The sequence below is a fragment of the Sminthopsis crassicaudata genome, chromosome 6, assembly GCF_048593235.1.
Source record: "Sminthopsis crassicaudata isolate SCR6 chromosome 6, ASM4859323v1, whole genome shotgun sequence".
In the NCBI taxonomy this organism is placed as follows: Eukaryota; Metazoa; Chordata; class Mammalia; order Dasyuromorphia; family Dasyuridae; genus Sminthopsis; species Sminthopsis crassicaudata.
The window spans coordinates 47,050,182-47,062,522 of NC_133622.1; the positions used below are offsets into that span (position 1 = coordinate 47,050,182).

General features: G+C 34.9%; 1 protein-coding gene across 20 annotated transcripts in view; it reads left to right on the forward strand.

Annotated features, from left to right (window-relative positions):
* Positions 1–12,341, forward strand: part of ADGRL3 (adhesion G protein-coupled receptor L3) — a 1,041,133-nt gene that overhangs the window by 899,988 nt on the left and 128,804 nt on the right. For 14 of the 20 annotated variants that reach the window (XM_074272799.1, XM_074272781.1, XM_074272789.1 and 11 more), the window contains one exon: positions 496–2,424. The exons of 1 other annotated variant lie outside the window; for it this stretch is intronic. In XM_074272799.1, coding sequence (XP_074128900.1) covers positions 496–1,295 — 800 coding nt within the window. In that variant the 3' untranslated portion in view covers positions 1,296–2,424. Of the gene's footprint in view, positions 1–495; positions 2,425–12,341 lie in introns of those variants that run through there. 5 more of the 20 variants (XM_074272796.1, XM_074272798.1, XM_074272800.1 and 2 more) reach the window with 1 other exon arrangement.

Consider the following 12,341-nt stretch of genomic DNA (forward strand, 5'->3'; position numbering starts at 1 on the left):
AACCCACAAGTCTGTAATCTTTTGATGTCACATAATAAGCATCACCTTAAAATTTAAGATGACATATAAATGTTACGCATGTATTTTTAAACTTGATGCTTATAAATTGATGGTTATAAGATACCAATATCAAAATTTTATGTTCTTCCATTTGACAAGTCATTACTAAATTCATTACTGATGGAAATGTACAATGGCTACCTATAGTCCTTTTGTATCAACTTTCAAGGTTTATTTTGTTAAAAAGATTTTTTAGAAAATTGTATTAGTATCCAACTATGTGTATATATATATATATGTGTGTGTGCATATGTGTATATTCTCTGTATATATCTGATATATACAGAGAATATACACATATTTCTCTGTACCATATGTCTCGATAAATAATTTGGATCTCAGTAAAATTGTAGCAAACACAAATTAATTCTATGTGCACCCCAGAGGACTGCAGGACACAAAGTCAGCTGCTTTTCCTTTCTTTCTGTTTTTCAGAGGGGCTTCTGAACAATGCCAGGGATACAAGTGTCATGGATACTCTACCACTGAATGGTAACCACGGCAATAGCTATAGTATCGCTAGCGGCGAGTACTTGAGCAACTGTGTGCAAATCATTGACCGTGGCTACAATCATAACGAGACAGCCTTAGAGAAAAAAATTCTGAAGGAACTCACTTCCAACTACATCCCTTCTTACCTGAACAACCACGAGCGCTCTAGCGAGCAGAACAGGAACCTGATGAACAAACTGGTGAACAACCTGGGCAGCGGGAGCGAGGACGACGCCATCGTCCTGGACGACGCCGCCTCCTTTAACCACGAGGAGAGCCTGGGCCTGGAACTCATTCACGAGGAGTCCGACGCCCCTCTGCTGCCCCCGAGGGTTTATTCCGCGGAGAACCACCAGCCGCACCATTACACCAGACGGCGGATCCCGCAGGACAACAGCGAGAGCTTTTTCCCCCTGCTGACCAACGAGCACACGGAAGAGCTCCAGTCGCCCAACAGGGATTCTCTCTATACCAGTATGCCCGCCCTGGCCGCCATGCCGGGCTCGGAGAGCGTTACCACCAGCACCCAGACCGACCCCCCGCCCGCCAAAAGCGGCGAGGCTGACGACGTTTACTACAAGAGCATGCCAAACCTCGGCTCCCGGAACCACGTGCACCAGCTGCACACTTACTACCAGCTGGGGCGAGGCAGCAGCGACGGCTTCATAGTTCCTCCCAACAAGGACGGCTCCTCCCCGGACGGGAGCGCCAAGGGACCCGCTCACCTGGTCACTAGTCTATAGAAGAGTAATGGCGGCTCAGCCGACACGCCCCGACACCCGGTTTACTGTTCCCAGTTAATGTAAGCAGTGGTAATATTGTGTGTACTCCTAAATCTATGCTGTTCTAAAGGGACTGAACTCCAAAACGAGAAACAGAACCGGTCAGACTTTTTTTTACTGGAATTTGTAGGCCCGCCCAGGGGAGAATGGTAACTGCGGGAATCCCCTCCCCTCCTCCTGTGTGTCCTCCCCCTCCCCTCAGACACAGACTTCATTATGTTAATGAACGGGATGTGGAGACGGCGCGCTCTTCGTGGCCTTCTGGAATTAATGCTGTGTTTGTTCACCACCTCTGATGCCCCGCTACTATTCCGGTGCGGACCGATTTTCTACGGCCAGAACACGCTTCTGAAACTAGTAACCGGGGGCATCCAGACTGGAGTGCTGCCTAGACAAACATGGCAAAACTGTTCATTACCGAGCTGTATCACCCAGTGGTTTTTGGTCACTCACCACTCGATTTTGCCACAGCAGACTTAGCTGTGGGGTAAAATGAAATTCTAATGAGATGGAAGGGAATTCTAGAATTATATGCTAAATGCATATTTTATGTTTTGCTGTATTAACTGATGATTAAACTAATGGCAGAAAAATTGAACAATTTCTATGTAATGTACAGATACTAGCATTGCACATATAGTCTGCTTTCCGTTCCTCCAGAACTCGCGTCCCTGTTAATGTAGTGGAAAACAAAAAACAAAAACAAAAAAAAGCAAAAAAAAAAAAAAAAAAAAGAACTTTCTGTTGTGCTGGTCTTGCAAGTTTGTCTACCAGTAGGAGCAAGATTTTCATTAGTTTTATGGGGGCCATTTTTTTTTCTTAATATTTCACTGGGCAAAATAAATAAGAACTATCACTTTATAAGGATCATTTTCTAGTAATGCAAACACAAATTATTTTTTACAAAAAAGAAAAAAAAGAAATTGGATCTTCTTCCCTCACTCTGTATCTTTATTCAGTGGCTATATTGCAAACAGGACTTTTGCAGATTAGAGCAGGACAAACTTTATGTTTACAATGCACAGCTGATATAATACAAAGCCAATTGGGCAAGAAGTCCCTCACCAAGGCAGTAGGAATGGATTAAAAAGTTAAAAGGTATCTGTAGAAATAGTGGGGGCTTTTTGCATGTGAAAATGATAATCTTCTAGGAGTAAGGCACTTCTGGTTCATTCTTGGCTCCTAGATGAGGAACTTGTATTACAGTTGGTTAAAACAAATTGATTCGCCCATGCTACAAATTGAAAAATCCAATTATTTTGATGTGGCTAAAAGGAAAATCCTCTTTTCATTATTTTCCCAAAGAGGGAAAAAGTTATTTATTTGACAGGATTTTAAGTAATGTAGGATTTCAGGAGGTAAATTAGCAGCACAGATTATAATTTTTTTTTTTTTAATTTATGATCCATTTTGTATGGTCTCAAAGTTGAATGACCTCATTACTAATATTTGTTGTAAAAGTGAAACTTGTTTGCCAACCAATAAACAACTGATTAAGATTTAGAAGATATTGTATCTATGTATGTACAATTAATCATTCATTCTCTTTTCCTTTCTTTTGCCTTTTTCCCTTCTATTTTCATATATGAAATTAGTGGATTTTTGCTAATCCTCTAAGGCACAAGTGAACCATGCAAAAGAAAAACCTTCCTGGCTGAATAACTTAAGCACAAAAATTATACAGCTGTAGCAGATGAAGGAAGTCAGAAAATGGGTTGCTAATACTTGTGTAGGCTGAAACAAAGGGGACAAATTTCCTCTCTTATATATGGGTGTGGTACATGCCTATTATATAAACCACATTCAATCAGAGATTTTAAAGTATATTTCTTTGGTTGTGCAAATTTTCTCCTTTGTAATCTCTATTATGTTAGTTATAGATTAACCTGTTTGTGAAAAGCTGCTAACAGTTGTGGCAAAGAGAATATAAACCTGCAGCGAGCTCCTCTGAGATTCTATTTGTGGTAATTTTCCTTTATTATGTTGGGGGGAAATGATAAATTCTTTCAGTGAAAGTTTCCAATTCTTCAACAGTCCCAGAACCTTCCTTCATCCACAATGTGTAAACTTTTAAGTCCAGGAAGCTCATGGGAGGAATGGGGAGGATTGGGAAGACTCAGAGTATTACTCTATTACTCTTTGTTACATATGTAATTTTGGAAAAATTTTAAAACCTAAACCCTACTCAGCAAGACAACTGGGACCATTATATACCTTAGAGATGAATAGGTGACTTATACATCATTTAAATATAACAACAAAGGTTCTTATCCAGTTAACAAGGTGGCTCCAATATCAGTTACAAAAGCCTAATTTATACATTGATCTTTTCAATCATTTGGGCTGGTCATATATAATTTCTCTAAATTGAAAAAAAATTATGTTATTTCGAATAAAGTTATGGCAATATTAGCACCTGAGAGGTATTTAACCCATCAGGTTCAAAAGATGAAATATGACTCTGAGAGAAACCCATTTAGCATTCTTTGAGATAACTGTAGAAACCCAAATGTAGGTTGCAGATCTTTGATCTGACACTTGGTTTATCAAGCAAGAAGCAGGCTGTGTCGGCACAAACTGATCTAGGAGAAGCTTGTTTCATAAGACTAGGGGAAAACTACCTCAATTCAGCTTGCTGATACTGCCAATTCCAGTTTTCAGATGTTGCTACCTCCATGTTATCTTTTTTTAAATGTAGAATTATTGTTGGAGTTTTTTTGTTTGTTTTTTGGGGGGGATTTTGGTCTTGTTAACTGAAATTTGAAACAGGTAGCCTACTCCAGCATTGATCAAGATCACCCAATACTTTCAATTCTTCTCATTAGTAAAAATGGGCAATTTTTTTTTAACTTTTCTCTACATTTTTATTGAAATTATGTTTTCAGAAAATTATTAGCAAGATCCCAAAGGCATTCACAAGAAGAAACTGTTACATAAATTTAATGTAATTACAATAAAATCATTGGTAGATAAATCAATTAATTATACCTACCTTTGAAGACTATATCTATATCTATGTATAGATATCTCTATAAATATATATATATATACAGAGAGATATCTACATACAGATATATAGATATAGATATATAACAAGCTGGATAACTAATTTACCTATAAAGCCCTATGACAGTGATAAAATTTTCATTTCTTTAAATTTTCACTTTTGATTCAATATGCATTTCTATTTCCTACTAATTTGAAAGTTTCTTGGGCCCTTTTTTTTTTTTTTTTTTTAATTTTTATTCTAGATGCCTAGTCAAGTCAACAATCATTAAGCATCTACTATGTGCTGGGCACAGTGCTAAGCACTTTGATTTTTTTCTAGCCTTGAACCCTTAACACATTTTACTATATATCTCAACTGGAGTGAGAGAAATAGATTTTTCAATCAAGAGGAAATTGACATCAAATCCAATCTAAGGTATTTCTGATATTATATTGATAATTTAGAAGTAAAAAAATCATGACTATGGAAGAAACCAGTTGAGTTTTATTTTCATTTATGTCTTCTTGAACATGGTTTAGTTTTCTTTTTTTTTTTTCAGTTAGTTTTACCTCATTTGAAACCTGTAGATTAAGAATGCAAATTAATTGCCACATAAATAAATGGTCTCTGAGAAACATCACAATAACAAATGTCATTACTTGGTGAACAGTTGGTTAGAATTCCCTTGCATGTCACTCCTACTGTGCAAAGTTAAAGTTTCTAATTTAACCCAATTTATTTTTAGACTAAAAAAATGTAAGACCCCTAAATGTGCATTTACAAACATCTAAGTTTCCAGTAGTAATATCAAGAAAATATAGATGTAAATGTGCATGCACACACTATTTATATATGAAACATTAAAACTCCTTGAAGTAAAACAGATAAATAAATAAATAAAAAATGTTGAAAATGATTTAAAGAGGAAAAAAACTTAGGATTCATAGAGTAATGAAATGATTTCTGCCCTAAATATCATCACAAAGACCCATCTGAAACTTTTATCAGCTGCTTATATCTAGGAGAGGTTGTACCCTAGATGGTCTCTGAAGTTCCTTCTAGATCTAATCTGTGATCTATTTCTTGATCCCATTGAAACCTATAAAATCCATAAATAACAGTGAAATTGGATTTTTTAATGTTGAGGCAATTATTTTTAATATTACTCAGAAGGAATGGAGGGCTGGCCTTGAAATCAGAAGGTCCAGATTCATGCTTAGGGATTCTTTATACCCTAACTTCAAATAGCCCCAGGGAAGTCATTTAAACCTCCCAATGACCCCAAATAACTCTCTCAGATTATAATTTAAAGAGTTGCATATATGCATAGTAGAGGAAATTGTCATACTGAGAGGTTCCCCTTACTAGTATAATACCACTAGCTTCCACTAAAAACACTTTTTATTTTGTGTGTAGCTTCTCAATAATTCATAATTAGAAATAGCAGTTCAATGCATCTGTGATCTCTGCAACCTATCAACACCCTATCATCTTGTCAATGTCTTTCAAAGGGGATCTACTTCAAGTTCTCTCAGAACTATGTGGATAACAACAGATTTATATAAAGTCAATTGTTTCTACTCTAATCACTAGTAAGATTTTTACTAAAGTAATAGAAAAAAAGAAATTAGCTTATTTGACATTCATTCTAACACAGCTACTTTGGGGACCAGACCAATCTAAGGGCAGAGAAAAAGGTAAGAAACTCGATCCCACCTTCTTAAACTGTGTTTTGAGACCTGTTGGAGTTTGTAACTGGATGTAGAGTCATGAAATTATGACTTAATATCAGTAAATATTTTATTTGTATACCTATTTTATATACCTACATACCTGGTCACATAAAAATTTCTTGGGTGAAAAGGGGTTGTGAGTGGGAAAAGTTTAAGGAGTCCTGATATAAACAACATAAAAATGGATTATTTGGTCCTAACTAGGTCACTGCCGAATGTAGCATGCTATAATGGAAAGAGTACCTGGATTTGGAATTTGAAAACTTTAATTCAAATCTTAATTATGGTTTGTTGCTTGGATCAATTTGGGCAAGTAACTTCTCTGGTTTGTTTCCTCTTCTATCAAATAAAGGAGTTAGAGTATGTGATCTGTAAGACCTCTTCTGGATTTAAACCTATATTTCTATAAATACTCCTAATTTATCATATTATTAAATTTTTAGCTATTAACTGTAACATGGGTAAAAATGTGTAATTTTTAACCTTTCTTTTGGCAGAATGCTGCAAAGCTCTTATGTCAATTCATATTTAGAAATCAAGAGAAATATGCATATTTGTGAGCACTCCTCCAAATGTTAACATTAATATTTTTTTCTATAATGAAAATATTTGGGGAAATATTATATCCTAGTAATATAAAATTTGTATACCTTCTGGCACATTATATTGTTTAAGTATTCAGATCAAATCAATTTTAATAATCCAGAGTTATAAATCAGTTTCTTGGAGTGGGTAATACTAGCACATTTTTTATATAGTACTAATTAAGACACGCCACAGAACTATTAGCTCATTTTCAATATATCTTAGGTTAGCTATTTCCTTATTTCCAGGGATCAGATAGGAATTGAAAAGCACTAAAGTCAGGAGATATTATTGCAGAATACTTGTTTTGAAGTGGCTTTATACTGATGAGTATTCTATGGAAAGTTTTCTGGTAGGGCCCTCAAAATAAAGTTATATAGTTTTGGGGCCTTGGCAGAAGTACCTCCAGTTCTCCTGATTCAACATGTCTGTTTCCATTGGAAATTGGTTTTCCTCCCTAGGTTCAAGGGAAAGAATCATTGAGATATGCAGCTTTCAATCATACTTTTGTTTTTTCAGATGTCCTAATTTCTCATATCTGTACAGTTTGGGGAAGAAGGGCTAGCTTCTGATATTGCACTTTGTATGATATTGCAATAGTGAAGCATGACAAATGCTTAGATATTACATAATCTTATTCACAAACTTTTTTGCATCATTTCAAGACAAAAGGAAGAACAGCACTTTTCTAAAAATGAGTGACAACTTTAAATAGAATTAATTGAATTCTCAAACATTAAGATGTGTCCTACTGTCTCAAATTATTTTTTAGATTAGCACACATGTTAGTTTTCTGTCACTTCATGTCCCTTTTAGATTTTTCAAGTTGAGTTATGATTAAGAAGATTGATGACATGGATTTAAGGGAAGAAATCAAAAAAATTACATCCCAACTAATCTCCACTGAGATAAGAAAATTATTTGCAGAACAATATTTATTTTAAAAACAGAGTACAAGGAAGTGAATTAATTGATGAGATATGGTACTTGAATTAGCAAAACAAGAATCAATTTTCCCAATATTATTCTTTCAACATAGCTACTGATTTATTCACTTTTAGCATTGTTCAGATACTGCTTATCTTGACAGTTTTCAGATGTTTCATAAGGTTAAGAACATCTGGGTCTTCTCTTAAAAAAGGAAATAACTAAAAAAGGTATTTGTTTACATTGCTATAACATTACACTGCATTTAATAACGTTGGTGGAAGAATCCTCAGTATCCTTATGAGAAGTGAAATTCTCTAGAACTGATTCCCAGAGCTTCTGACCAATCTTGGGGATTCTGAAGTTTTATATGGTATTAAACTGAAGAAAGTAGCTTAAGAAAGTTTAAAAAATTGGGCAAATAAACATATTTGCATTTTGATTTCTTAAAAATCACTATCCAAAAGTTGCCAAAACTTCTCATCAGTCCAAAAGGATAGAAGGTTATGGAATTGAAGGAAGCTGAACATGTCCCAAAGGAAAATATTGAGGAGTGAATTATCACAGTAGATTTACACTGTGAATAGGAGTGGGTAGGTGGGGGAGATGATAATGATAATGTATTTAATTTTTTAAAATGAGAGAATCTAGTCTTGGGGTATGCAATGCTTCTCCTAAAGTAAACAAAGGTTTTCCCATTTAAGTCTTCCCTAGAAAGTAAGCAGAAGTGTTGAAACTGACTCTTCAATAAAATAAGTTTTGTTGACTTCATAGACATTTAACAAAATTCATAGCCATCATGCATTACCTTGTCAGCAGGGAGAGTTCTCTGGAGATGGGGCTCCAACCATGCTGAAAGAGAAACAGCAAGGCTGGGATGTGTACCTCCCCCTGAAGCCAATGCTTAAACTTTTTTTTTTTTTTTTTTTTTAATGGAAATACCAAAATCCTTTCAATTCCATGAACTCCTAATTTTTTTTTTTCCAAATGCTTTGCTTTAAACTGGCATTTTTTTTTTTTTCATTGAAAGACTGAGGGAAAAAATTCTTTGAAGTTTATATTTATATTTAATCCGATAAGAATATAAAGTTTTACATATTCCATTCTATTTCTGATACGCATAATGCCTTGAAACTTAGCTGTGCTCCTTACTGAACAAATCTGACATGCTTCTATGGCCCTGATAAAAACAAACCAACCATGTTTTGATTGTGAGCCACAGAAATCAAGATTCATGGAATAATCCTATTTTTCTTATATGCAACAAAAAGATACACACAGCTTTCCATGAATGTCTAGTTTGCAGATAAATTGAAGATGGAATTACCAATTGGAAAGACTTTTCCATTCTGCCTTCCAATCTGCAGAGTAAGTTAGAGTGATATTCAATAAGCTTTTTTAGCACATATGCTATTTTAGTTAACACAGACAGCTCTGGTTTTATTTTTTACTTTTAGAAAAACATCATAGGTTAAAAAGAAGCCTTTTTAATAAAAATTGGTATGGCCACTTCCTGTCTCTTAACAGTCATACTGTTGTATAATATTTGCCATATTACAATATCCTAAACCCAGGACATCAACAAAATATAAATGTTTTATAAATTGCAATCTGTTGCTTTTCCCTTGTATACTCTTTACATATCTTTTTTTTTTTTTTTTTGGTTGTTCCTTAAATGCTCTGTACAATCACATGTAAAACCTCGAGCTAAAACCTCAATAAAAAAAAGTCAGTAAACAAAAAACATGTGATGTCACATTATTATGTAGAAAAAAAGCAAAGCTTGGACTTCAGGAGTTTTAAATTAAGCCATAGTAACAAAGCTTTACAAGACTTAAAACCAATATATTCTTCCTTATTTCCCTCCTACATATATACATTTGAGAATAGAAGAGAAAAGTGGGAGAGCTGAAATGTTTGGTTTTTTGCCTTTTATTATTATTTTTTAAATTTTGCTTTTAAAAAATAATTTCTACAACTAGAATTCATTGAGCTCAATGTTTGACAATGGCTGGAATAGAGCTAGAAGTAGTCATCACTATTTCTCTGCCTTGGTCCAAACTATCTCTTGACCCCACTGCCTTATGTATCTTACTTGCTTATGTTGGAAATACAGAGCTACAGTTTATTTCCAGTAAATACAGGGAGTAAATACAGAAGTAAACTGCTGGCTGAAAAGATTTTTCTAGTCTTTCTAGGATCATATATTGTAAAAAAAGGACTTTCAAAGGGCATAAATCCCAACTATCTTATTTTGCACGTAGGAAAACAGGATCAGAGAGGTTACATGATTTCCCCCAATATCTAAATTGTTATGCCTATTATACCGTGCTAACTTCCTCAAGGCAGTAGCTTGGGAAAAAAAAGGTAATTAGAAGTATAAGCATCAACTTTAACAGCCTTCCCCCCCCCCCATCTTTCTTTCTATTTTATGTGTGTGTGTGTGTGTGTGTGTGTGTGTGTGTGTAACACACACACACACACACACACACCCTTGAAAAATGTTAAATCTAAAGATCAAGGAACTTCACCTTTTTATAGAAGTGACAATCTCAAATATTATTGAAAGTTGCTTTAGCTAATTATGGACCAGAACCTATATACTTGTATATTGTTCCCTTCTCTCCCTACTCCATACTTGGTTAGACTAAAAATACCAAGGAGAAAGAGGGAAGAAGTTAATTCAATGGATAAGGAATATAATATATTGACATGTTAATGAGCTGTCAAAATTATTTTATCTAATATGAAAAAGTTTGGAGGGCAGTGATCTCACCTTTATAAGAGCATGTGAAAAAAGGATAAATACTTTTTAAGGTAAGTACTTAGTATGCAAAGGACTTAAAGGTTGTCCTGGAATGCTACATTATGAATGAGTAGCATTTGTTCTTTTTAAATTTTGCATTGGAAAAAGACAATGGCAACTAAGTAGTTCTGGGGAAACTGAAGATCCTTCAGGAAAAAAAGGATTATTTTGAGCTCACACTCTAAAAATACTAATTGTAATTGATTATATGCTTTCTTTCAAAAAAAAAAAAAAGTAGGGGATGAAATGCCAAAGATGAGGAGTAGGAAAAATGTAATTCAACTGAAAAATATTTCATAAAGATGAGTGATTTGTAATAAGCATTGAAAAGTAGATCGGAGGCTTATAGTAATGATTTTCTATGTTAACAAATACATTTTCATTTGAGCTTGAAAGAGGGAAGGGACTAGTGAAAATCGTTGAGCAGAGAAGTGATATGATCAGGCATGTATTTTAGGATTAATAGTGGGACAGATTTCTGAAGGATAGTTTGGAGATAGAAGAGAAAGACATTTGGAGGGTAAATTATTAATATAAAAAAATCTATTTGCAACCTGGTTTTGGCCACTTACCTCTGTGGTACATTCTTCTCAATTTAATCTCAATTCCAGTGGCAGAAAATCTAAAAGTCTATCTCAAAAGGCCTCAGGTTGTTAACTTGATCTGAAGACCTTTTGTAAAAGAATAGATGGTTTGACCTATTCTGGTCATTGTGGGTATTCAATATCTTCAAGCAAAAAATATTTCATCAAAGTGCCAACCAAAGGAATGGAGTATTTTATGAGTATGGATGTTCATCTGAGTTTATGCTCCTATACCATAAAAGTATCTCTAAAGCAAAAAGGTGCTTAACAACTACAAACCTCTTATTCTATAGTGATACAAAAAATCATTTGATTTATTCCGTTTGCCTTTTATTCACTTCTCTTGAAACAAAAAGTAATCAGTTATTTTTTATCAATAAATCCATTATTAATCAGGTATTATTAAATAGTTCATATGTAAGAAGTTTGCTAGTTACTGGGAGTAAGAAAACAAAACCAAGCTGTTCAAAAGGACTTAACATTTTATCAGGGAACTAAAAGGTTCATATAGAAGTCTATCCTCTATTTATACAAAATAAGTTCAAAGTAGAGCAGGGGAGAAAAGAGGATAGAACTTATTGCTGTATTGATAAGTTACGGTCTTACTTGGGGAATTGCATTTGAGCTAAGCTTTTAAAGAATAGAGATTTTCTATCCAAACAGGGATAGTTCAACTGAAACACAGTTTATGAGGTTGAATGATTTGTAATAAACTTTGAAAAGTGGGTTGGAGTCAAGTAGTGATAAACTTTCTATGGCCAGCAAATACACAATCACTTGATCTTAGGGGGAACTGTTAGGATTACAAAGTGATAACTCAGGTTCTCTAAACAATTCTCTGGTTCAGAATTCACACCTTTGGTTCAGGCCTTTGAAGGGAATTTACACCTTGCAAACTTGGAATCATTTTAAATTTCTCACTTTCCTTCATCTTATATATCCAACCAGGGGCTATAATGTGCTCATTTGACCTCCATAATTTCTTATATGTAACTTCTTCTCTTATCTGACATAATAACTTCAGTGCAAGTTCTTAGTTAGTTAGCAAGGAGTTAGTCTGACTGGGAGATTGAGTTTAGACAGTGGTCTGGAAGGAGAGGCTAGGCTGGGAGAGTGAGTTGAGACAGCAGTCTGGAAGGATAACTTAGAGACGACCGGAACTTTACAATTTGGCACCCAACTTGGGGCAAGGACTTTTGCTTATCCTGACAAGGACTTATTCTGAGCCCTTCAGAGGAGCTAGCTTGGACCTTCATATTTTGGCACTTGAACAGGGACGCCCCACGTTGGGCACCAAATTGTATAGGTCCAGTCATCTCTAAGTTATCCTTTCAGACTCCAGTCTCAACTCAATCCCCCAGTCAGACTCCTTGCCGGACTGCC